Raw genomic sequence first — 25,555 nt, forward strand, 5'->3', positions numbered from 1 at the left:
GCGAGGGCGCGCCTCCACCCCAGCGAACTCCAGCAGCTTCCCCGACCACTTTCCATCCCCGGCGAGTCCGTTCTTTTCTAGTTTTCCGGCGAGATCACCCAAAACTTCAAATAAAGTTGATCTCACCGGAAAAATGGAATTCGGCGGACTCGCCGGGGATGGAAAATGGTCGGGGAAGCTGCTGGAGTCCGCTGGGGTGGAGGCGCGGCGCCGTACGGTGTCGAACGGACAGAAACCCGCACCGTAAAACGGTGCGGACGTCCGCACCTGAGAATGCCTCTATATATATATAAAGTGCGAAGCTTCGCTCTGAAATTAAAGTGTGAAGTTCCTTATTTGACTCACTTTTTCATCATATTTCCACGTCTCCACCGTTCAGTTTGTAGAACCTAATGCATAGATCATTTCTGCAAACTTTCATCTAATTTGATGGTCGTTTAAGTTTTCGTAATCGTTATTTACACAAACAGTTCTGGTTAGACAAATTTATGGTCCGTTCATTGATTTGATCTAATTTAGTACCTAAATGATCATCAATCTTGATGAAATTTTATAGGAATGATCTATACATTAGTATCAATAATCTGAACGATGGAGATGTGGAAATATGACGAAAAAGTGAGTCAAATAAGGAACTTCACACTTTAAAGAGCGAAGCTTCGCTTTGGATAGGAACTATATACATATATATATATATAGAGGCCGGATCAGGAGCGGATGTCCACACCGGCCTTAAAGTGCGGACGTCCGTCCGTTCTCCACCCTTTGGCGCCGGCGACGGCGCACCTCCACCCCAGGAGACTCCAGCAGCGTCCCCAACCACTTTCCCTCCCCGGCGAGTCCGTTCTTTTCCAGTTTTCCGGCAAGATCAACCCAAAACTTCAAACAAAGTCGATCTTGCCGGAAAACCGGAAAAAAAGGGACTCGCCAGGGAGGGAAAGTGGTCGGGGACGCTGCTAGAGTCTTCTAGGGTGGAGGCGCGCCGTTGCCGGCGCCGGAGGGTGGAGAACGGACGGACGTCCGCACTTTAAGCCGAGTGCGGACGTCCACTTCTGATCCTCTCTCTATATATATCAATTTCTTTCCTTTATTTAACCAGACTCATCATATTTGAGAATGTCTTACTCAGATGTACAAGTAATTTAGCCCCTAGAAGTGCTCTTTATAGTTCACATTTGTTGGTCAGAGGCTACCAATTAATGACGTTACTGTCTTCTTGGTTTAGAATTATCATGGCTGCTAGCACCGTTGAGAGAGAACGGTCAAGAAGGCTTACTACTGCCGTAGTGAATCAAGTAGTACAGGAGGCGCTAGCTTTTAAATCACCACCTAGGACACGAGGTGGCAAAAGAGGACGTATATATTACAGCACCCAGGTACATGCTTTACACTAAAAACAGCAATCATGTTATTAGTTCGGTGTATATGTATAAGGTTTCTATTATCTTGCGATTCTTGACCAAAGGCGCTCTTGTCTCTAATTCTGGATTCATTTTGTTAACAATCTTCTGGATATAGATGCCAATATGCTTTTGAGATTTGTTCTTTTAATGGACGAAATCGTAATCTGTTCTATGAACTTTTAATACACAGTTGTCAGACCAAAGAAAAAGAAGAGGGGCACACTACCTTTGTATTTGGCAGTAAAATAAGCATCTAAACTTGCATGTGATCAAATAACCAACATTGCAATACCTGGGTATTTACTTGGAACATTGCAATACCTGGGTATTTACTTTATCCATTTGCAGGCTGCTATAAGGCCACCGACATTTGTGTTCTTTGTTAATGATGCAAAACTTTTCCCTGAAACTTACCGTCGCTATATGGAGAAGCAACTGCGTTCAGATGCTGGGTTTGCCGGTACTCCACTTCGCCTTCTATGGAGTAACAGGAGGAAGACAGAAAGAGATGAAGGTCAGTTCTCATTTTGTATATCAAACATATAACCTGTATTCATGAGCTAATAGCATTAAACCAATCAGTATTTCTTTTTGGGAGATGGAGAGATGTATGTGACTTCATATGGTCTAATCTGTTATCATGTGTGCCATAGTTCTTGACAAATTATTTTTCATGCTTGCCATCTGTTTGACCACATAAGCAAACAAGGATAACTTTAGGGTCAACCCTGGGCGGGCAGGCTCTGATTTGAGCGATGCTCTGTACAGTAATATATGACATCCTTTTCAACATAACAAGTATTTACACAGCTGCCTGTGTTGCCAACTTGGTAAGTAATGTGGCCTATAACAAATATTAGAACAGCCTTTTCTATTGCTCCAGAGTATTGTGAGTTTGCGACCAATTCTCATGCTCATGTTATGTTCTGATGCGTATGCAAACTTGTTTGTTTCACTTTCGTGTTTCCCGATTTTGGTGATAATTTCTCGTAAACCTCTAGATTATCTTATCTTGCCTAAAATTTTCCATATTCTTGATGTTTGGATGCCAAGATCAATTTAATAGGCTCTAGATCATGTTCACAGGGAGAGCTACAACAAGGCCAAAAGGGAATCTTGTGCCACGTGACAAAAAATTGGAATTAGCTACGTGAAGATGGGAGTGTCCAGGTTTCCCTGAACCGGTGACTAGTTTTGTTGTGCGTGTGGAACGTCCTAGTTATCAGAAATTGATGATAACCATGTAAATGTAAGTTTTTAAATTTTTTTATCGATCATTAATTATTTATCCTGATGATGACTTAAAACAGTCCTGATATATATAAGTTATGACTTGTCATAGGTTTGACTAATTGTAGACTATATTTGGCTGAGGTTGGGGCCGTTGGGCAGTGAAAATTTTAAGCTGGATCATGTGCAAGCTATGTTAAAGTGAGGAACTTGCAGGAGGGAAACATCATCTCAAGTTTCTTCAATTTCTGGAATGTCGAGTGGTTGGCATGAAGATGATATTGTAACTTGGACCAAACTTTCATATCTCTGCCTATGTTTTTGAATGTTAATGCTCATTTGAAGCAACACAAAGTTAATATAAATCAGCAGCTGCAGTTTTGGGAGAGAGGGATGAACCCATTGGGGTTATGGTACTAAGATCAAGTTTATATGGAAGTCCTCCCTTTTACATGTATGGTGATCGATGCGCGGATAAAAAACCAGCATCCCTTGAGAAAGATGATACTTATCTTTGTGCCATCAGATGAATGGCCAATTGTTTTGAAATGCCTAAAACGACTTCTATCTATGCAATTTTTTCCTCTAATATGAATTACAAACCACTTTTTTTTTTTGGTGAATGAATTTCAAACCATATACAATATAATGTTAGCTTATGTTTTTTAAGCTAAAATGGTATTGTGCATACTGCTACAAGGGAGTGTTTGGTCGAGTCTTTCGGTAAAAGAAGTTCCAAGGGTCGAGATATCAATGCCAGAGAGAGAAGTCAAATGTAATTTCAAGTGGTTAGATGATTTCTTACTTGGACTCTAGTTCAAGGGTTTTTTCGATTCCAAATCTAGACAAGAACCTGATACAATCTATACATAAAGGTGGACAGAACTATAGACTGGTGAATTAAACGAAGGAACGATTGGGGAGCAGATTGAATGTCATGAGAGCCTCCTTCATCTCTCCTCCTTTCTAGTGCAGTGCAATGATGTATGAGCCACAACTTCACCCAAATTGCGTTTCCTCATTAAAGAAACAAAAAAGGTAAGAGAAGGAGAGGCAGACAGCCATAAACAAAGCTCAATTCTTGAATCTGAAGATGGTGCACTAGACTTATACTTTGTTGTCTTCCCTCTACTCTTGTTGCTCCCTCCAACAATTTCATTCCAAATCCCTAGTCCCAACCAAATCTGGAAAACCCAGCTTGTGAGAGACCTACCCTCGAAGCCCAAAGTCGAGCACACCTTCAATGTGTTCCATGAAATGCTTCACATCCATGCGTCCTCTGCCTCCTGTCGTCTGCTTCAACCAACTCTATGATGTCGTGAAACATACAGGTTGAAACTGAACATAGTTTTATGTAAGAAACTGTACTGTATTCTCCTAAAGGTCACATTTTTCCTGCTGCCATAAGCTTGCGTCTCCACATTTATGGTTTTCTATGTCGTCACTTATCATTGATAAGCAGCTGTATTCAACCATTTACTGATTTACATAACTGTACGTGACTCTGTTGTTTCTTGGAGCTATTGTTCTTGAACTATATGCCATCATGATATTAGTTTCTTTCAACAGATTGGCCACCGTAGTGGTTTAGCAAACACGTACTACGTACTTTATGTACCTTATCTATCAAGCAATCTCTTCCTCTTCGATCAAATTATCTTAGATTCTTAGCAATGGTAAGAGGTGGTCTATCTGAATCCTTTTCACAATTTAATCTCATTGATTTTAGTTTAATCATCATATGTTAATCAAAACACACTACAAATGAAAGTAAAAATAGAACAACATGATACAATTCCACAAGTGCGGATCCATTCTTCTTATTATAAGTAGTTGATAATGATGAACATTATGCATGGACCCTTCTTTTTACTAAGTTCTATATATATATAGGTAGTGATGACTATTATGATGATAAAGCCTTTAACAACGAGGGAAAGGAACTCCGCAGTTGGAGGATAGTTTTTGGGCATTGGGACCTGTCACATATTTCTTGAAAGCAGGATTCTTGATGTATCCACAGAGGCATGGAACCTGCCCCTTGAGCTTCTGGCAGCAGATGCTTGACGGCTTTGAACCGTACTGGATTGGATCTAAACATGAACTCAACTCCACCGGACTGCATGTCGTATCTACCTCTGCTGCCACCAGCACCAAGTCTGCAGTAGCACTACTCGTGAAGATGATGAATACAAGTACCAATACCGACACACTACTGCGAGTTGACAACTTCATCTTCTTCTTCGAATTCAGTCGATCTATATCGCGAATCAGAGAAATGGAGAAGCTGTAATGGAATACAGAGAAGGCTTAAATGAGATATGTATACTAGGGGAGCCACCCCACAGTTTATATAGACTTAAATTGCCTTGCGTGAGTAAATTGAGTAAGTAACCGAACCAAAAAAAGAGAGAAGATAGAGGTCTGATCCCTTGCGGTTTTCATGGCTGTAATATTCTTTGCACATAAGGAAGTTAGTGATGCATGCATGGAAAAACTTCTGCTTTGCTAAAATGAGGATGGTTACGTCTAATCTACTGCCATGCCATATTTTCAGACTTTAAGACAGAATTAATGCCATGGCGGATATCCTGCGATCCCCTGAAGAGAAGAGTTCTCCGGCCCATATGTCACTCGACTGTATGCATAAGTGAGAACATGCCAAACCATTAGATTTCAATGAAGCTGGTGTGAGATTTGTTTACTTACTCTTCGTTAGATTTCAATGAAGAGTTCTCCGGCCCATATGTCACTCGATTTATAAGTCGCCCTCAATTAGAAGAGAGAGTAAATCTGTAAGGGTAATAATGGCATATCTCAATGAAGCAAAATATCGTAATCTGAGGGAGAGACGTGCTTTAAAAGTCTGGTACTCCCTCATTTGTTGAGGCTTTGGAAGAGGCATTGCTGAAATATATGCCATCATCCTTTCTTCTCGCTTGTTGCCATCCGAATATGTTGGACTTTGACCCGATATTTCTTGAATGGTGAAATTACACCAGTTCTGCCGGTTGACCATCCCTTAATAATAAGGATATCTAGCTTGAAACTTGTTATTCCAGAGATGCAAAGTTTCAAAAGGAATGACCTCGAAACGGCCTTGAGAATTGCCTATGATGAGCAGCTTTGAAATAGTAATTTTATTCTATAATTGGAATTGTGGGAGGCAACCAATGGACAGTAAACTTACAAGGGTTATGGCCTAACACTCACAGGAGGAGTATTTGGAAGCAACTCAATGCTATGGTCTTGTTCTCTGGGAGGGGGAAGTGAGGTAGGCGCCTCAAATAAGTCTATGAGCTTGGCAATGTGTACATTAGAGCTGTCAGTAGATGGGGCCATTGATGTTGATTGAATCTGAATCAACATTGCTTCTTTCTCCTTTCTCAAAAACCTAGTCATGGCTTTGCATCCAATAGCCTTCACTTCAGCAGATACTTCACCTTGTAAACAAACTTCTTGGTTTTCAACAGTAAACTTCATTTTCATGGTATCAAAATTCCAGAGTATATCACCTAATGTTTTCAGCCAGGCGGCTCCCAAAACAATTTCACAACCTGTAACTGGTAAGATGTAAAAATCATTAGTGCATAAAAATCCCTGTAACTTAAGGCTGGCCCTCACCTCTCCTTTAGTCTGCATTTTTGCTCCACTGGCTAATGAAACATTCAAGGGTGAGAAATGGTGAATTGGTAGCTTGCTGCCTTTGATGAGTCGTGGATGGATGAAATTGTGAGTTGCACCAGAATCAATGAGGACATGGACTATTTTACTCCCAAATTGAGGTTCAAGTTGCATAGTTTGGCCATTGGAATCATCTGACATTATGTGGAGTCTGATGAGTGGTTCCTCTAAGTCAGTTATGGGTGGCACTTCCTTCTGTTGGCTCTCATCAACACCATCTGCTAATTCTCCTTCATCTGGAACAATCTCAAGGCTCATAAGTTGCCCTTTCTTTCTATAATTATGTCCAGGCACATAAGGAGCATCACAAAAATAACTCTGCTTCTTGGCTCTTCTAGCTTCAAACTCAGCATCAGTCAGGCTGAACCTCACATTGTTGCCAGCCTGTGCTGATTGAGCTTGTTTAAATTGCTGAGACTGTGATGAAGACTGGTAAGTAGGTGGTGTAGTTCTGAGATTGACATTCTGAGGAACAAACTTCTGAAGAGGCAGGGTGGTCTGAGGAATAAAGGGTTCAGTGGTGTTGTACTGTACTGTCTAGTTTGACTTCTAAGATTTGCATACACTCTGGCTAACTCACAAGCCTCATAGAGTGAGCGTGGTCTCCAAGCTTGTACATCAGATTTTATCTCCTCTTTCAGCCCTCCAATGAAAAAGGACACCAAGAGCCATGAGGAAACCCAGGAGCCCTCCTTGACAACTTGGTAAATTCTTCCATGAACTGTTCAACAGTGCCTGTTTGATTCATTCTTGCCAACGCCGCTTGGTACTTAGCTCGATTATAACAACTGAATTCTCTCATCAACAAATCAGCTAAACCTTGTCATGTCTAAACATGTACCAACGATCAGATGCCTTTTCAGACAAGTGCATTGTAGCTAAGGCCAACTTCCTCTCGATGGCTTGGGGATGAGGTCAATTTGCGTTGGGCCTTGTCAGTGGGCCTCTATCTTTTTTAAGTTTTGAATAAAAGCCTAGAGAGAGAGAGAGAGAGAGAGAGAGAGAGAGTAGAGGCATCGAATCGATGAAGCTCGCAGGCCTGAAATCAATCGAGGACGCTCACGACGAGTCGGTATGGGCGGTCACCTGGGTCCCCGCCACCGATGCCCGACCCGCTTTGCTGTTAACTGGGTCACTCGACGAGTCCGTTCGCCTCTGGCAACCCGACGAGCTCGTCAACCGGGGAAAGATCACCGGTCACTGCCTCGGCGTCGCTTCCGTCGCCGCTCACCCTTCCGGTTACATCGCCGCCTCGGCTTCGCTCGATAGCTTCGTCAGGATCTTCGACGTTGATTCCAACTCTACCATCGCCAGCTTCGAGGCGCCGCCGTCGGAAGTCTGGCAGTTACGATTCAATCCCCAGGTACATTGCGATTTAGGGTTTTGTTTGTGTGTGAATTTGAAAAATTAACATTTGGAGATTGTATTGTTTACAACTCTAGTCTAGACCAGTTATGGAGGTAAGGTTGACTGTCAGAAATATACTCCAATTGGTAAGCTTAGCAATGCAACTATGTTTTTCAATGTTGAATAGATAAGCAAATGGGTGAAGGTTGCCTAACTGAATTTAAGATTATACTCGAATTATTCTATGATGTGTTTTACCTTTCAAGTAGTACAGCATACCATTTTGTTTAAAATCAAAAGGTTCAAGTGATTCTAACTTGTGGCTCTTGAGCAGGGTACCATGCTAGCTGCGGCCGGTGGTGGTAGTGCATCAGTCAAGGTCTGGGACACCAGCACATGGAACCTGGTTGCCACATTGTTGATTCCTCGCCCAGAAGGAGCCAAGCCTGCTGACAAAAGCAGCAGCAAGAAGTTTGTGCTATCAGTTGCATGGAGTCCTGATGGGAGACGCATAGCTTGTGGCTCCATGGATGGAACTGTTTCTGTTTTCGACACAGATCGTGGCAAGTTTCTGCACCATCTGGAAGGCCACTCCATGCCCGTAAGGTCTCTTGTGTTTTCCCCTGTTGAACCACGGTTACTCTTCACTGGCTCGGATGATCAACATGTGCACATGTATGATGCTGAGGGGAAAACTCAGGTTGGGTCCATGTCAGGGCATAACGGTTGGGTCTTGAGTGTGGATGCAAGCACAGATGGGGCATCCCTAGCAACCGGCTCAAGTGATAGGACTGTGAAACTGTGGGATATTGGCATGAAGGCGGCTGTGCAGACAATGAGCAACCATAATGACCAAGTCTGGGGAGTGGCCTTTCGACCTGGAGGAATGCCTGGTAGACTTGCTAGTGTCTCTGATGACAAGAGCATCTCACTGTATGACTACTCTTGAAATAGGACATTTAAATTTGTATTTTTTGCGACTCACTGGTTTTGAGGTTCTTTATCGTCATCTTGACATTGGTATGTTTGACACCTTTCTGTGATATGTTTGTACTATATGCAAACAAAAAAGCCTTGGGAGAGAGCACACCTCGTTTTACCAATGAATTTGTGAAACTGAACCCTTAGAAAATGACCTTGCCAATTTGTATTACCAGGCTTAGCATAACAACTTTGTTGTCATTCATCACGTCGAGTCAATTTTCCTTTGTTTCTGTGGCAAAAGAAAGATGAACTATATGACTACACCCCTGTTTTGACCAGGTCACCAAATATTCCTCTCGGAATTTCAAAATGAATACAATTGGTTTGGTTGAGGACTTGAGGTTCCATAACCATAGGTCTGCACAAGACTGAGTAATTAAGCCAAGTAGTCAAGTACATATCTCACTGCATAATCAACCTCATCACTGGAGCCAAAGAACTTGTGAATATGAGCAGCTGGCTATTGATGTGAAACTGTATGATGGAGTGTTGGATTTTTCTCGGTCTCGCAAGGCTCTACTGAGCACTAGTAACCATCTGGATTATACCAATACTGCATCACTTACAGATATCGGTATCACCGGAACCACAAGACATTACAAGTTCACATCAGTATTGTATCAATTCAGAAAGTTGACACCACCGGAACTAGACATTACAAGTTCACATCAGTATGGTATCAATTCAGAAAGTTGACAACTCCGGAACCACAAGACATTACATGTTCACAGACAATGTATACTGGGTAAATCATTTCCATTTTTTAAAGTCATGCGCATACATCATGCTTCAAACCTCTTCTGAAGGCTCTCTTCATCATGGTGTTTAGACAATTTGATCACCACTTTCCCCTTCTCTATGAGCACAAAACCTTACTAAGCAACCCTTCAGTTAAGCTATGCTAATATAACCTCAATAAAACATTCAATAATATAGTATTATTTTGAAAGATAAATATTTCATTGATAAAACTCAGGCCATAATAGCATCAAAGCACCATTACATTAGACCAGTTAGCTCACTTATTCAAGTGAGCTTCGCAGAGGATTAAATTAGATACAAAACAAGATACTAGAGAAACATAAAAACTGGAGCCAAGGCGCTCAATTGCGGTACTCCAAACTTCATGAATCCATCTAGCTGCAGCTAGCTTGCTCAGTCTGCCAAGCTATTCAACCACCGCAACTTAAGCCACAGACAATTTGAAATCAGGCCCAACAACCCAATTCCAAACTTGACTTTTTTGGGGTTCGGGTTTGGGTCTAGGCCCAAGGACCTGAGCCCATTCCCAAACCCTGCAAGAGGCTCTTTATGACATAATACTTGACTACTGCTATACAACTACTAAAATAAGGATGGCCTGCGGTGACTAGTCTAATCAGAACAAACCTTGGAAAGTTGAGCTGTAATTTCTGTAACCTGTGCTTTACTCCTGATTCACATAGAATAAATCTGCATTCACCAAGCTTACAGCTGCCAAAATGACGATAAAAAAAAATTAAATAAAAAGATAAAAAGAATTGCATATCATGTTAGGATATAATTAATGAAGCGATTTCTTTAATAGACAACTACAGACACTGGAAAGGGGTCTCAACTTAATATAACCTTTCAGGTAAATCAGCAATGAACATTTCATGTCACTAAAGATACTAAAAATGTTGTTTCAAACTGATAGTCTTATCCTCTTAGATGGTTAGGTTATGCCACATGTATAGGGTCAGAACTTATTAAAGTACTACGCCCTACCCAACTTTCAACAGCGTATCATGTCCAGGAAATGCTTCTCCATTGCTTGTACACAGATTATATACTGTCATTTCCAACTGCAATGCAAAACATTATATTGATGAGAACATAATGTGCACAAAAGTACGCCTCCAATGCTAGAATTTTACAATAAATACATGAAAGAGGATGGTGCACTAAATTAAAATAATTTGGTTTTCATTTGTGATGCACATTGATGATTGTCCAGTTTTCCAGGGTGAATATTCTATTAGCCAGTATCTCAATTGTACCACCATTTGTGGTAAATTCTAAAATTCAAATGCAAAGAATATGAATGACCAATACATAAAGTAAATAGCCATATCATTCAGGGGAAAGCTAAGAAACTCACCTTCTCGAAAGTAATTTCACCCATTCCTGTTTTATAGAGTTCATATACCATAGCCGTCAAATAGATTTTACTCAGTTTGGAACAAGTTTTCATCACCTGCAAGGAAAAAATGTCATATTAGATTTAGCATATCTATCTGCTTCCAGAAGGTCAACTCTTAACTGTAACAATTTTTGGAGACACCGAAATATACACCTCACTGAAGTGCATTGGTTCTGTCTTCTAAGACATACTCTACCATTAAATAAATGAAGTCAAGAACAGATACCTGGATATGAGGTACCTGGAACATCTCTTGTATGGCTGCTTCAACCTCTGCCATACCAACAAGTGCTTTCCCTGCAAAGTTCAAACATATAAATCCTGTAAGGTAAAAGCACTGAAGCTACAGAAGAAGAAAATAAACGTCCAACAAGAAAGCACAGATATTTTGAGAGCTGCAAGGTATGACGATGTTTTGTCATACAAATCAGGCAACAGAGAATTTCTTCTTTTTCTTTTTTGTATTCTTATTTCAATACTTCAAAATAGAAGAAAGAAAAGAAGTAAATAATTATAATTCCTTGGTTAAATATGCCAAGATTTTTGGAGAGAATTATGGCAAGTACTCAGAATTATGGCAAAGTACTAATCCCAAATAGCTATGTCAAAGTGTAGAGACATACTCAGACTTGTATTTAAAAAACAAGGTAGGTATTTTCCATAACACATATATACACATTTCAATGTATCTAGGCCGTCTAACTAAAAATGGCCTCCGAAGAAAGTAAATTCAATAAATACCACTTGAGCATGCACACTGGGTTTGTCTTCCTCATTTAGCGTTGTTTCTAGTAATCAACGGTAGAAGCAGACTTTAACTAGAAACATAATCCTTATCTATTTATTTATATGTAATTTTGCAATACTTGCTCTTCAAGAAGGATGTGATTTGCACAACTAGTAGGTTTTACTACCTTATTAATCAATAGAAAATTTCATAGAAGTCACTTTCTCAACATTTTATCCTACATAAGTCCACCTTAAAATTTTTACCCACAAAAGTCCACTTTGTGGCCCAAATCTATCAGTTTACTTTCATATTATACCTAAACCTCCCTCCCTCCCTCCCTCTCACCGCATCTCTGATTTCGTCGATGATAAACACTTGCATGACCATACAATATAAAACCGGAAAATATACAATTAGCTGTGTAGCTAGATTTATCCAGCAATAGAAACTTACCAAACATGGTCATACAATTTCAATGGACTGCAGAGGTGTACTCCAAATACCAAAAGATAGTAGTAGTAATATAGTACTAATTTTTCAATCAATTTTCCATTTTTTAACTTCAAAGCATCAATTTGTGAAGAAGTCAGTCTGGTGATCAACAGTTGAAGCAAGTTTTCAGAAGCATTCTTGTGAGTTGAGATTAGCTTCTTTGTGCGGTAATCTTGATTTCAGCGGCACAACTGCATATCTCCAATGCACGACAAGCATCTCCAGAAATAAATGTCAAAGATTGAGGCTCAAAATCTCCTGATGAAATAAAAAAAATATACCAACCTTTCTTGAAGCGAACTCTATATCTTGTTTTTCAAATGCATCAATTCCTCTAAGCCGACTCGAAATGATCTCTTGAAGCTGCCTATAATTATAGGGGCCAAAGCAAAGCCTTTGGATTCCCATTCGACTTGAAATACAAGGAAGCATCTTTTCTGGAAGATCCATGGAATTTGCTATGCCTGAAATATATATATTTTATTAGGAGTTACGGATGTAGTTAACAGCATACCATAGTCAACATCCTTTTTAAGATAACTGTTTCTAATTTTATTCCTGGCATCTGATAGGAGAAACACCACTGCTTGCTGTATAAATGCAATGATAATCCAACAAGTGAAAGCTAAAAGTATACCTATTACAACTAACTTTGAGTTTGGCTTAGTAGGCCAGTCAAGAATATTGTAGAGAACCTGAAACCAAAAGAGGAATTCAATACATTTGTATATTTAAAGAATACTCAAAGTATTAAAGAATGTTGAAGAGCACACGTCTAAACTAATTAAAAACAATTTTAACATCACAATATGCACAAGGTACCAACTAGTAGAGGAAAAATTGTTACCGATTGGTTTCTGGTCACAAGAAGAACAAGTTCATCAATAAGAAGTGCACAAGGTTTGTCATCCTCTTTGCCAAACTTCTTTCCATTGGAAAATCACTCATTTAGCAAGTGGGGAGCCTTTTTCCAACCAACTAGATGCCCACTTAATGCTTCATATCTAACCTGTGCAAACATAAGCCATATTAAAGGACGACAACAGTATCCAATCTTGATAAGCATAGGAGCATCAGTGTAAAGCAAATTTACCCTGTAGATATTCTCAGGTGATGCCAATTTTAGACCATTTATCTCAACGAAACAGTAAGGTCTTATACTTTGATGCGGGGATGAATCGGAAGAAAAATTATAACTAGAACAACATCAACACAACTAAGAAAGGAGAATGACAAAAGAGCAAAGCTCTATTTTTCTTTATAGAAATATTCATAACAAAAGTCTCCCTTTCTCATACATGGATGATCCTATTTAAAGAGCTAACCCAACCACCCTAGTAAATGCTAATACAATGCATAATCCCACTTTTTCTTCCAATATATTCTAGAATACCCACTTCCCAATCCCACATTAAATCATGCTCAATTTTCCAAAACATTCAACAAGTCTAGTAAATAGGCATATTTTGAAATATAAACTATTAATTAAATTTAAATATGGACTTCTTGGAATTCCAAAAGGGTTAATGGAGTTAACCCCCCTTTGCACAGCATCATACTTCCAGCATCAACTTCAGTCCTTAAATTCCTCATTACTGCTAGTACACTCATAGTCTGCAGTTACACAAAGATAACGAAGGGAATTAGTAAAAGTTGTTTTATGCATAAAAAGTTGAAATTTATAGGCTTTCTAAACTAATGTAGCTCTCTATTTAAAGAATAGAACTAATATAACCTTTCCAGTTCCAGGAACACCATGTATATAGAGGCAACGTCCAACGCATTTATCATCAGAGATGGCACCCTTGATGAATGCACTTATCTCCAACATTTATCTGCATAAAAGCAGGAACCATCATTAAACTATTCAAATAACGAACACAGAGAAAATTTTGAGTGCACTGATTCTTACATACTTATCCCTGCAAGGTAAAGACTTGGGCAATGATGCCAACAGAAGTGTTGATTTTGCTCTTTCAAGAGCAGTCTGCTTATGGCATCTAACATGCTTAGGGATTTGCTTCATTCCAATTTTTTGAAGTCCATAAAACGCCCCTTATGTGAATTCTGTAGATGCATAATCGACTAATTTACTTTCAGGCAGAAAACAAACGATAGTCACAAGCCTGAGATAAATAAACAACAAAAAAAACAAAAAAACAGAGAAGTGCCCATACTGCAGCCAACTCATGAGCTCGAGATGGTTTAGCCAGTATATTCTTTGTGCTCTCTTCTTCAAACTCAACTTATTCTTCTGTATCGGAGTCTGAGTCTTTGCTACGTTTCCAATCATAATCACTCTCAGCATCATCATCCTGCCAAGTGGTAAAAAAAACTAAAATGACAAGTGAACCTTAATATATGTGTATACAATTGTGTGGGAGATTTCATGATATGTTTACCTCTTCATCATCATCATCATCAATTTCTGCAAAACGCTTGAAACTGTACCAGTGAATATCATATTCATATTTGCATAAAAAGACGTCATCCCCTTCATTGGCATTGGCATATTCTTTAGGGTTCATCACAAAACAGTGTTGAAGAATCGATTCCATCTGTCAGAAAATGAATTAGCAAAGTTGTGAACTTAGGGATAGCATTTTAACCTCTTATAATACACCTGTAGATTTGTGATTCAAAAAGAGACAATATTAAGAACAGACAAGAGATCAATACAAATACATTAATGACTAGCAAGACATATTGCACCACAGTAAAAAGCGAATCCAGGATTGCTAGAAGCAAACAAAAGTAGGGGAACAAAATTGGGAACCTCCCATCCAGATTACAATTACATAAATCTGATTAAGTAGTCTGGGTTCACCTTATAAACCCACAGGCAAGGTCCCATATTCCTGATGTGGGATTGATATCTCATCATAAAGTAGTTTGGGGTTCCATATCTAAAACCAATTGGCAATGGGTGGAGTGGCCCAAACCCTTATAAACCCATACCCACAGGCAAGGTCTCACATTCCCAATGTTGGATTGATTTCTCAACAAAATCATCCCCAACAGCCTGCTCTTATTTATTTCCTTTTTCTCAAACTCATAGGCACTCCTCACAAACTTTTAATAATCAGATAAGGCTGAATCTCTAGTCCTACTACCATCACCGCTCAAATAGTAAATAGAGTGTTTGAATTGTACATGCTTGGCAGTAATCACATGATCTTATGTTTGATAAGTTTTGGAACCCGTATCATTAAAACAATGTATTAAAACAGAAAAAGGAGTCGCAAACAACGTTTATAACAACCAGTCAGCCTAGGCCATGTGAAGCATTTAGACATGCATTTCATCACAGGATTCCGAAATGCAAGCAGCAATGGTTCAGCCAACAGACTCTTTTGAATGGTTATAATTAACAGTTGATAACTAAGAGAGCAAAGCGTATACAAAATGAAAAAGAAATGTGAATGAAAAGAGCAGTGCTTTAGCATTGAGTTGACTTAATGAATGATGAAGCTTAGATATCATGTATTACCTGAATGTTGGCAGAATCATAAATCTCCCTCCTCAAATTATGAGGGAGAGAAGCTTCTCTCGAAATGTCCTGACCAGCTTCTTCCCTTTGACCAGCTTCTTCTCTCGAAGCATTTCAAATGAGTTTCACCTCCTCTTCACATACACATCATCTCCAACATCGAACTCTACTTCAACCGCGCTTGGGATTGCTACGATGTCAAAAAGTGAGATTGTCAATTTGGGACAAGAAGAAAAGTTGGCGGGAAGATCCGGTCGATCGTGACTGAGGGGATTTCGGCGAGCAGGGTGAATGGGTGATCTCCCATCCCTCATTTTATGCTCTCAATTTTGACGGTTCAGATCGGGCAGGGGAGATGAGCAGATGTGATTTTCCATTTTTCTTATAATTTCTTTAGTTCAGCGAGTTTGTTTGGATGCTGGTAAATTCTTGAGAATTTAATTAAAAGTAAGGAATTTTTAATTTTTTAAGATTGTTTCTCCTGTTTGGATTCTTATTCCATGAAATTAGCAATTTTTACAGGAAAATAATCGTGGAATTTATAAGTTTAAATTCCCGACTTGAATTTCCTTACAAAATAAGTGTTATTTGTCAATTCATTTAACTAAGGTTAATCTAAAAACAAATTCCTGTCATTTAAACTCTAAGTCATGAAATCTAACCAACGGAATTCTTAATTATGTTTGGATGAAGTAATTTCAATTTTCATAGAAATTTCAAAATCATAGGAATTACAATTTCATGAATTTAAATTCCATCAATTGAGAATTCCATTGTTTAGATTTTATGATGTAGAGTTTTAAAATGACAAGAATTTGTATTTACACTAACTTTAGCTAAGGGAATTGACAAATGGCACCTATTTTGTGAGGTATTCAAGTAAGGAATTTAAGCTCTCAAATTCCACGATTATTTTTCTGTGGAAATTGTTAATTCCATGGGATAAGAATCCAAACGGGAGAAACAGTCCTAAGAAATTGAGAATTCCTTATTTTTGATTAAATTCCCGGAATTCACCAACATCCAAACACACAGTTAAATTCATGGAATTGTAATTCTCTTGATTTTGAAATTTTTATGGAGATCTCATTACGTTATCCAAACGCAATGTAAAAATATGAGTGTGACTATTAAGATCTCCAAATTTGCTCAGTATACCTCTCATGCTATTTACACCTCATTTTTAATTTTAACTACAAACATTTGCTCACTGAACCTCATTTCAAATTCCTAAAATAACCTTAGGTATGTTATTCACATATATCTTGATAATTTACTCATTATACCTCTAGTTTATTCTCTATACCTCTCATTTTTTTAATTTTTTCTTTTTGCATGCTATCATCTAGACCTCTATTCCTTGATTTTTTTTTTTTCGTTCAAACCTCTTTCACGACCTTAATTTTTTGATATTTTTTTAATTTCCCATAAAATGTCACAAAACCTTCATTATTTGATCAATTTGTAAGAAATTTTTTTCAATGACGTCAATTTTTCTCTTAAAAATCAAATAACATATAGTATTGAGTTTCAAAAACTTATATTTACCAGCCCAGTACCGTCTCTCCTTATACCTGACAAGTCGTGAATTCAACTCACTGTAGACTCATTGTACCATAATAGTTATTTATCTGATAAAACTTATATACCAACAAGAAAATATTCTAACATAAATTAGCTTTTCTTTTTCTATTTTACTTGTGTTAAACAACGATCAAGGATAACATTGTATACTATATATGTTCTTTTTTTCCCTCTATTTTATGTACATCATGAAATTATTTCAATAGTTATTTAATTTTTCATTATTGATTTGTTTTTGCATATATAATCCTTCATGTATATATATGCTTTTAACATGTATGATAGTAGAAAATTTTATGTCACATGATCAATATTGATCATAGTTTTAGTTTTAATTAAATATATAATATGTAATAAAATTTAGAAAATAGTAAATTAGAAACTAAAAATATATAAGAAAAATAATAAAAAATACAATCAATTAATTATCAAATTGAAAAGTCTAGAGAAAATAAATATATTTCTTTTTGTATGATTATTGTCCTTAATAGTCATTATGTAAGAAGAGATAATTGTCATTCAATAACTCATTATAAAGGGAGGTCAAATGAGCAAATTTAGAGGTCCTAGTAGCCGCATTCTAAAAATATTCAAAAATATTAAATTAATTTAAGGAAAAAATTCAGTTTACTACCCTGAACTTTAGGTCTAAAATCAGTTTAATACCTCATCTTTTTTTTTAATCAGTTTCATACCTAAACTTTCAAAATGACATCAATCTCAACTAAAATGACTAAAATAGCCCTGGTTAATCTTTTTACCCTCTCTCTCTCTTTCCCTACCTTCAAATCCACCACATGGCCGGTGCCGGCATCCACCCCTACCACTAGCAATGGGCCCCGACGGCAGCCCCTCCTCCTCCCACGGCCGTTGCGACGGCGCTGCCAGAGAGAGAGAGGAGGGTAAAATGATTAACTAGGGCTATTTTAGTCATTTTGGTCGAGATTGATATCATTTTGAAAGTTTAGGTATGAAACTGATTAAAAAAAGATGAAGTATCAAACTGATTTTAGATCTAAAGTTCAGGGTAGTAAACTGAAATTAACTCTTAATTTAATCAACCGTTAGTCAATTAATACTGATCGCTCCCTCTTTCTTTTCTTTCACCAAAACGTTCCCAAATTTTCCATTTTGTTCTCAGAAGATGAACATCTGAAATTGCACCCAAAAACAAAAAAATAAATAATAATAATAATAAAAAGATTGAACATCTGTGTTTTCGAAGTTAGAATTGGAATAGCTTTTTTATCCAACAGCCGGCGCCCACCCGCCATGAACACTCATTGGCAGGGGTAAGTAAGCCCAGAAATTTCTCCTCTTATGATTCTGCAATTCTAGTTGCAATTCAAATCGCTACGAGGACTTTTTGTGATTGTTGGATGGTTATAATCTCACCGAAAAGGCTATACAGCCGGTTAATCTAGAGAATTTCGAACTCAATCCCTTCGATTCCAAGGCGCACTCTAGAATATCAGTCCATTGAGAAGCAGCAGTAGAGTTGTAGTTGTGGAACTTGTGGTGGTGCGAGAGAGACGATACTAGAGTAGCAGAGGAGAGACAGAGGAATAAACATCAATTAAAATTTATTAATTTATTATGAGAGTGTAGCAATCCTTATTTTATAATTCACACACTCACATTTCTTTCTTGTAAAGTTTTCAGAAAAAAACAAAACACATTCTTTTTGTAATAAAATTTTCACAAAAAGACTTTACTATGGGGAGTGTAAAATTTATTAAAATTTATTAATTAAAATTTTAATGCCAGAGTAGCAGAGGAGAGAAAGGAATAAACATCAATTAAAATTTATTAATTTATTATAAGGAGTGTAAATTTTTATTTTACAATTCACACTCATCTTTCTTTTTTAAGTAAAGTTTCCCAAAAAGACAATACACATTCTTTTTCTAGTAAAATTTTCACAAAAAGACAAAACACATATCACTAAAAACAAAATTTAAATTACTAAAAGAGAAAAATAGAAATGTGAAATGTAAAATTAAAAATGTAAATTTCAGTTCCATTTATTATTTCTAACCATAGTTAGTCATGGATTCACATGGCAGCTTTTAATTAGATGGTGCTACGACCACCAAAGAAGTAGTGGTAGGCAAATTTGAATCCAGAATTCCTCGAGTGGTTAGCAAAAAGAAGAATCACTTTGGGCAAATGTTGTTCTTTAAGAACTAAAAAAAGGCACAACTCTGCAGCAACAATATTACTCATAAAAAAGTTGTTCGTCAAGAACTAACACGAATCTAAAGTTTCTAAACGTAAAGCAGTTGGAACATAAGGTGCAACGTTATCGAAGAAAGTTTTCATACAAAAAGCAATAGGTATCGTACATTTTTTTTTTTTGGGAAAAATGAGCTCTTGGAATATTTAAGGTGCAACAGCAGTAAGACACTCAGCAAAGGCACGACCAGCATCTTACTGAGACACATTATGTACTGACAACCCAGCCCCAAACCCCTGATTGGGAGATTTGGGGTCAGCCGCCTACCATATTTCTTCCCAATCTAATTTGCACCAAGCATAGCCATTCTCGTGCATCTCCACTATTTCTTCTCTGGTTGTTGTACTGTGAACTCCGGGAAAATTGAGGAAGATTCCGAATTAAACCAATGATGCTGTTACTAATTATGCTAACGTTGACTAAGCTTGCTGCGGAAACGCTGATGTTCTTAGCCACATGGGATGACCCAAAATGGACCTTCCATGTACAGAGAGGTAAGCAGCATTCAACCTTATAAAACAAACAGAAAAAAATAGAAGACATGTTACTGCACAAGTGTATATGTATTCTTCCGGAAACATGAATTTTGATAACTTTCCAACTCTGACCTCTGAAAGTAGCAAGCACTTGTCTTGTATTAATCCGAAAGTATATGTTGGTTGTCACGTGACACCAATTTTAACATTTCAGAAAAAGAGATTTAAAAAGGGAAAAGAAAAACCGCAAGAAAAAAAAAAGAAAAAGACGTTCGAAATTATATCAGTTGAAAGTCTGTATGAAATCCAACACTTAGTGGATTGTCATGAGAAACCAACATTAACATATTTCTACCATGGTGGAAAAGATTGACACATGCTCAAATGATGCAAATAACGATCTGTAAGTTTAATCATATCTCCAAATATAGCTTTTTACTTTGAGACCCACACCCAAAAATCACACAAAACAGCTACACAAACCCAAGCAGGAAACTGGGGGCTCCAAGCCGAAGTTTCTAACCGTAAAATCTTAGGAAGACAGGATTGAACCCTAAAATCTTGGGTTCAAACCTCAGATCATCTGGGACAAACCATGGGCTTGGCTGCTTGGCTGCTTGTCGTTAGTAGTTTAATTTTACTAAAATAAAATGTATTGTTTGGTAAAAATATGTCATATTAATGAAAAAAGGTAGAAACTGTACTTGTCAACATCAGGCGTAACCAAAGGATCATCCAGCTCATCTCTCTGTTCTGAAGATGGAACTGTACCAGCCATTGCTGCCACATCTTGAACTCCTTCAACCTGAAAACATGACGTCAATTAAATGTCTATAACCAATCCTCAAAACTTCCACATCCGTACAAAGTCAAATCGCATCAATTCATATACGAAAATCTGATTCTATTGTGTCTGGATACGTTATAGAAATGAATTGTATCACTCAGAAAGAAGCTCAAGTAAATTCTAAAACAAAAATGGAAAGAAAAGCTCAGGAAGATTGCAGGCATGTGGAGTATGTACATGTATCTCATCTCACCTAGACCTCAAAATTAAAAATAACATGCACCACCATCCTTCCATTGATACTGCACCTTATATCTTACTGGTGATACTACAGGCGTAAAAGAGTAGCAAAATATTTAAAGAAAAACCCATATAGTCCCACACATACCATTTCTCGGAAGACATAACAAAAACATAGAGCACACTTACTTTTATGAGAAACAAAACTTGCACAATCGAGAGGAAAAAGTGCAGAAGAGTAAACAGGACTTTAATACTACATATAGGCTTAGTTTGGTATTGCTGTAGGATTAAATAGTGATAAAGCACTGAATTGCAAAATAATCAGCTTTTAAGAAGTGTTTGGTGATCCCAGAATGAGAATACTTTGATAAGATAAAAAACTGTGATATACTGTTTGATAAAATTAATGTATAAGTCACGTGGTTACACAGAATAACTATAATAGACATGTTCCAATAGAATCAAGCTTACACATGGTAAAAAAATGTTGGAGGTTGAGTACACTGGTAACCAAATGTTAAATATTCCGACAAAGAAAGTAAGAGTCCAACAACACCCAGTCGGCAGAGACCGCAAGAAACCAAGAAGGAGAACCGAGACACCCAACATATTTCAAGCAGAAACCAAATATAAGTGAATTGAACTCCAAAAGAATTTATAAAAATTGGAGGCTAAGCCGTTCAATCTTTTATCAGCTTCTCTTGGGAAGCAACTCAATTCCTGCTAAACAATTCAACAAGGATCGGGTCTGGGAAAGATAAATAATATATACAACTTTGTAACCAAAGAAGAGCAATTAATTTGCACTTTGCACTGGGTTATGAGAAATAATTAATCAAAGAGCAAAAACAGCAATGAAATTTTTTAATTTCTTTTTTAGGAGAAAAACAGCAATAGAATTCGCTCAATTAACACTGGGAATTGAGGTGAATGCAAACTAAATCATAAGGAATCTGAGATGTTGACCAACTCTGTTGAAAAGAGGATAGAGAGAGGAGAGAGAGCATACAGAGAAAAGGACATGTGATGTAAATTCTAAAATGTCAGAAGGACAACAAAGGTCAGAAGATATAATTAAACCAAGCCGCGTCTCCTTATCGTGGTGTTCAAAAAGCAGGTTATTAGTTGCTTATAGATATCCGCGTTTATTGAACCAGTGCGGGTTAAGTGGTATCATTAAGCTGATTTTTTACCTATACCAAACGGTTTATAGATTAAAAATGTTCAAAAAATAAGATGCTTTTCCCCAGAAAACACAATGCGAAACTCAGCCATACACCTCCAACAATAAGTTAGAGCCGACTACCCTAAAAACCCGTATTTTGGTAAATCTTGCAGTTTAATACCCCAATTCCAAGACGTGTAATTAATGCTCCCATAATATAAATCTAAAAGTATTTAAAGAATTAAAATCCAAGTGAAAGCATTCTAACTGCTTATAACAAAGCCTCTTTAAAGAACCATTAGAAGAAAAAGAAAAGTTAAAATCCAATTAAAAGTATCCATATGTATCCATCATTCCATCCAAAATCAAATTAATATAACATACCTGTTGAGAATATTGGCCATAACTGGCATATCCACTGTATGCGTACACTGATGGATCTTGAGTAGCTCCATAGGCATAGGGATCATAGCCCTGACCATAACCATAATACGCACTCCATTGATTTGGATCTACTTGCTGGCCCCAGCTACCAGGTACATCCTACAACAAGGCAATTTGTCAGATAATGAATGTATCTTTAAATGTTCTTGTATGCATCTATGGTTGCATGAACAACACTTATCATGAAAATAGATATGGATATGAATCTCTCTGACAAATAGGTCTGTCGGAAAAAGAATTAGTACTTGGTAAAAGCATATCACTGATGTATGATGTATAATATGAAAATCACTATAACACATAAAAATGCATCTTTCAGACAAAGATATAGCACTCGGTAAAAGGAAAATACTGACTTCTCTTCCCATAGTTTAACAACTCCCGGTATTTCCCTCCCTAATTAAAAGAGAACATATATATCTCTCTTTTTTGGTTAGAAAAAAATAATTCAAACATGTTAATGATTAAATGTTTCACATCTCCAAAGCAAGACATTCAAGTTAATATAGAAGAAAAAATAATACGTAAATGAACTTGTAGGACTATCCATTTTGCCAAACAAAAGGGGATGATATCGCTTTTCCTTCATAACAATATTATTCGTAAATCAAAATCATTTGATATCGTCTTTCCAATGACTTGCTTTTATTAATCTTTTAATCGGCCAATCTTTCCTTCAACAAAACCAAAATGACTGATATATTACTGGACACCAATGAAGCAGATCAGTATTTGATAGCACATCTAAATTAAAAGGCCAACCTGTTTAGCTGTTGGGCTCCTACCCCAAGAAATGCGGACCACTTGTTGACCAATCATCTTTCCTTGCATCCTTTGTATAGCTTCTTCAGCAGATGCCCTATATCGATAGAAGTGACAATAATAAACAACCGAAGATGGAAGTAACATTCTTAGGGCAGGGAAGAGAGAAACAAGAAGCTGATAAATACAAAGTAAGTTTCAGTCATCATGAACCAAGATCCAAAATATCAATCTTTGTTGAGAGTTTCCTAGAAGTCTATTGTTGGTTTTATTCCTCACTTGTTTAGTGAGCCATTAAGGGTTGATTTTGTCGTTAGTTGGCGGAACGCTCGTTCTCATTTGCTGCCACTCAACAACAGCAGGTCTCAGCTCTGGAGATCATTGGTATTGATGGTTATGATCAAAGGGAGGTGAACGCAGACTACTGTTCCTATCTAGCCGTTATTCCAGTTTTTTTAAGCTTTCAGGACCATGGCCTATAGACACCAGGCTATGTATCACGCTTAACCCTGTTTGCATAGGCTCTCATACACATTATGGCCTCATTTACACTTATCCAGCTTCCTTTGTCTGAGCAAAGGAGTGACCTAACGTTCTAATTCAACCAGCATGGAGAGTTGTTAGTTATAAATATATAGACAATCCGGTAAAAGAAGTAGAAACCTTGTTCCAAACTGTACAAAACCACATCCTTTGCCCGCAGGAATCTTGACGTAGACAATATCTCCAAATTGCAAAAAAGTTTGCTTCAACTCCTCCTCAGAGATATTAGGATCCAAGTTTCCAACAAAAATCTGCATCCAACAACCAAATAGAATATAGATGGTAAGAATAAGACACGCAACAGATGACTCAATTTAGATGTGCAACTTACTGTGGTGTTGTTCGCATCATAATCTGGTACAAGAGGAATTGCCGGGATAGTGTATGGATATACAGCAGCTGCCTTTGGATACTGTTGCTGAAAGGCGGTGGTCTTCTTGGGTGTGGCGGCACTGATGCGCATGGGGCGAGTAGAGCAATAAACACCATTCATCTCAGACATGGCGCGGTTCCTCTCGGTCTCATCAGCAAACTTGACAAATCCATAGCCTTTGGAGCGGCCAGTGTTGGAATCAGTGACAACCTTGGCGCCTCTAACGGAAGGATAGGTGTTGCGAAAAGTCTCTTGCAGCACAAAATCAGTGACATCAGGTGCCAAATCCCCTACGAAAATAGAGTGGTCAGGGCCAGCATCGGGGCGCCTCTCGCCGATTCCGAAAGAGGCCCAGTTAAGCCGGAAGGTCTGGTCAGTTCCGGGCATTTGAGTGGCATTGTAAGCGTGGAGAATCCGCTCGGCTGCGGCATGTGAAACAAACTCGACAAAGCCGTAGCCCTCGGGCTGGCCGGTGATCTTGTTGCGAATGATCTTGATTGAAATCACCTCGCCGGTGTGAGCGAAGCAAGAAGTCAGGTAGTTCTCGTCCACCCAGTACTGTAAGTCGCCAATCCACAGGGTTCGGACCTCTTCCACTGTAGCTGCCTGGTGATTCATCGCGCTCTCTCTCTCTCTCTCCCCGATTCAACACGAAGTTACAAAACCCTCGACTCACCGCCGTTTGCATTTTATATATCTCAATTAATAAAGCCATTCCCATGAAGTTCTGAAAATATTGTGAGTTTTATTTTTATTTTTTCAGTTATGTGTAAATATTAAGTGAATGATAAATATGGGAATACCAACAACAACAAAAACAACAAAAAAAAATAAAAAAAATTGCAAACGTATCGGCAGATGTTTGAACTTTAATTGGGTTGTTTGTTTCACTTAGTTAACAGATATCTCATTGGACTAGATGAATATTCGTCTCATATTGGGCACAAGTAAACTCTTGTGTCTATCAGTAACTTAAATATTCAATTTATCATCTTCATTGAGGTCACTGTGTAGCTAGTGAAAGACCTATGTGATGGCAAAGGGGTGGTCCTCCCCCTCCCTAAATTTTCAGTTTCTTTTGAAGTTGAGGGAGAACTAAGGTAGAGCAGTCAGCACAATGGGCACCTACTATAAAACTCTGTTGATGATGTTGGAGAGGCAATAGAGGTATAGGATGTAGATTCCGGTCTATCATGGCTTTTTGACCTTTCCTTTTACCTCTGAAGTCTATTTCCATCTAGAAGTCTATTTCCTGGCCCTTTGACTGTTAGAGGCGGTTATCACTGATTTTCTTCTTTTAATGATGAACTACTATTTTATATTGTGGGTCTTTTTTTTTTTGGTAGTTTAAATTTATTACTGGTCGCTTGTTTGGTTTGTGTTTTGTTTGTTTGCTGAAACTGAGACAACATATTGAA

General features: G+C 37.9%; 4 protein-coding genes and 1 pseudogene across 5 annotated transcripts in view; 2 read left to right on the top strand and 3 right to left on the bottom strand.

Moving 5' to 3' along the window:
- The window catches only part of LOC101310757 (GTPase Der-like), a 9,882-nt gene extending 6,637 nt beyond the window's left edge, over positions 1-3,245 (top strand). The window contains exons 10-13 of the mRNA XM_004289545.1: positions 1,226-1,376; positions 1,752-1,917; positions 2,490-2,652; positions 2,746-3,245. Of these exons, the coding sequence (XP_004289593.1) occupies positions 1,226-1,376; positions 1,752-1,917; positions 2,490-2,557 (385 nt within the window). The 3' untranslated portion in view covers positions 2,558-2,652; positions 2,746-3,245. The remainder of the gene's footprint in view (positions 1-1,225; positions 1,377-1,751; positions 1,918-2,489; positions 2,653-2,745) is intronic.
- A 1,077-nt stretch (positions 3,246-4,322) lies between these two features.
- LOC101310262 (non-specific lipid-transfer protein 2-like) lies at positions 4,323-4,960 on the bottom strand. The gene has a single exon (XM_004288581.1). It carries the CDS (start codon positions 4,866-4,868, stop codon positions 4,557-4,559), a length of 312 nt encoding a protein of 103 aa, XP_004288629.1. The 5' UTR covers positions 4,869-4,960; the 3' UTR covers positions 4,323-4,556.
- Positions 4,961-7,299: 2,339 nt separating this feature from the next.
- On the top strand, positions 7,300-8,816 carry LOC101304517 (WD repeat-containing protein 61-like). Its single transcript, XM_004288564.1, has 2 exons — positions 7,300-7,680; positions 7,999-8,816. The coding sequence occupies exons 1-2, from the start codon at positions 7,342-7,344 to the stop codon at positions 8,611-8,613; spliced, it is 954 nt and encodes a 317-aa protein (XP_004288612.1). The 5' UTR covers positions 7,300-7,341; the 3' UTR covers positions 8,614-8,816.
- Positions 8,817-9,856: 1,040 nt separating this feature from the next.
- On the bottom strand, positions 9,857-15,838 carry LOC101311051 (annotated as a pseudogene). The gene is made up of 16 exons (XR_183864.1): positions 15,669-15,838; positions 15,525-15,627; positions 14,437-14,592; positions 14,212-14,334; positions 13,951-14,101; positions 13,770-13,869; positions 13,584-13,648; positions 13,128-13,194; positions 12,882-13,043; positions 12,672-12,729; positions 12,316-12,498; positions 12,176-12,268; positions 11,039-11,120; positions 10,771-10,866; positions 10,398-10,474; positions 9,857-10,121 (listed from the first exon to the last, which is right to left on the bottom strand). The product of XR_183864.1 is annotated as an origin recognition complex subunit 1-like (transcript).
- Positions 15,839-19,309: 3,471 nt separating this feature from the next.
- Positions 19,310-24,793, bottom strand: LOC101301430 (polyadenylate-binding protein RBP47B'-like). Its single transcript, XM_004288554.1, has 6 exons — positions 24,096-24,793; positions 23,885-24,015; positions 23,222-23,318; positions 22,400-22,558; positions 20,525-20,625; positions 19,310-19,854 (listed from the first exon to the last, which is right to left on the bottom strand). Exons 1-6 carry the CDS (start codon positions 24,753-24,755, stop codon positions 19,764-19,766), a joined length of 1,239 nt encoding a protein of 412 aa, XP_004288602.1. The 5' UTR covers positions 24,756-24,793; the 3' UTR covers positions 19,310-19,763.
- Between the last annotated feature and the right edge of the window lie 762 nt (positions 24,794-25,555).

This window comes from Fragaria vesca, linkage group LG1 (genome assembly GCF_000184155.1).
Source record: "Fragaria vesca subsp. vesca linkage group LG1, FraVesHawaii_1.0, whole genome shotgun sequence".
Taxonomy (NCBI): Eukaryota; Viridiplantae; Streptophyta; class Magnoliopsida; order Rosales; family Rosaceae; genus Fragaria; species Fragaria vesca.

Bases quoted from the DNA above. Each gene is read 5' to 3' on its own strand.
- LOC101310262 (XM_004288581.1), bottom strand. From the start codon at position 4,868: ATGAAGTTGTCAACTCGCAGTAGTGTGTCGGTATTGGTACTTGTATTC.
- LOC101304517 (XM_004288564.1), top strand. From the start codon at position 7,342: ATGAAGCTCGCAGGCCTGAAATCAATCGAGGACGCTCACGACGAGTCG. The intron at 7,681-7,998 runs GTACATTGCGAT...GCTCTTGAGCAG, and splicing joins AGTTACGATTCAATCCCCAG to GGTACCATGCTAGCTGCGGC.
- LOC101301430 (XM_004288554.1), bottom strand. From the start codon at position 24,755: ATGAATCACCAGGCAGCTACAGTGGAAGAGGTCCGAACCCTGTGGATT. The intron at 20,626-22,399 runs GTATGTTATATT...TCATGTTTTCAG, and splicing joins ATGGCCAATATTCTCAACAG to GTTGAAGGAGTTCAAGATGT. The intron at 19,855-20,524 runs GTACAGTTTCTA...TTGTTTTATAAG, and splicing joins GTTACGCCTGATGTTGACAA to GTTGAATGCTGCTTACCTCT.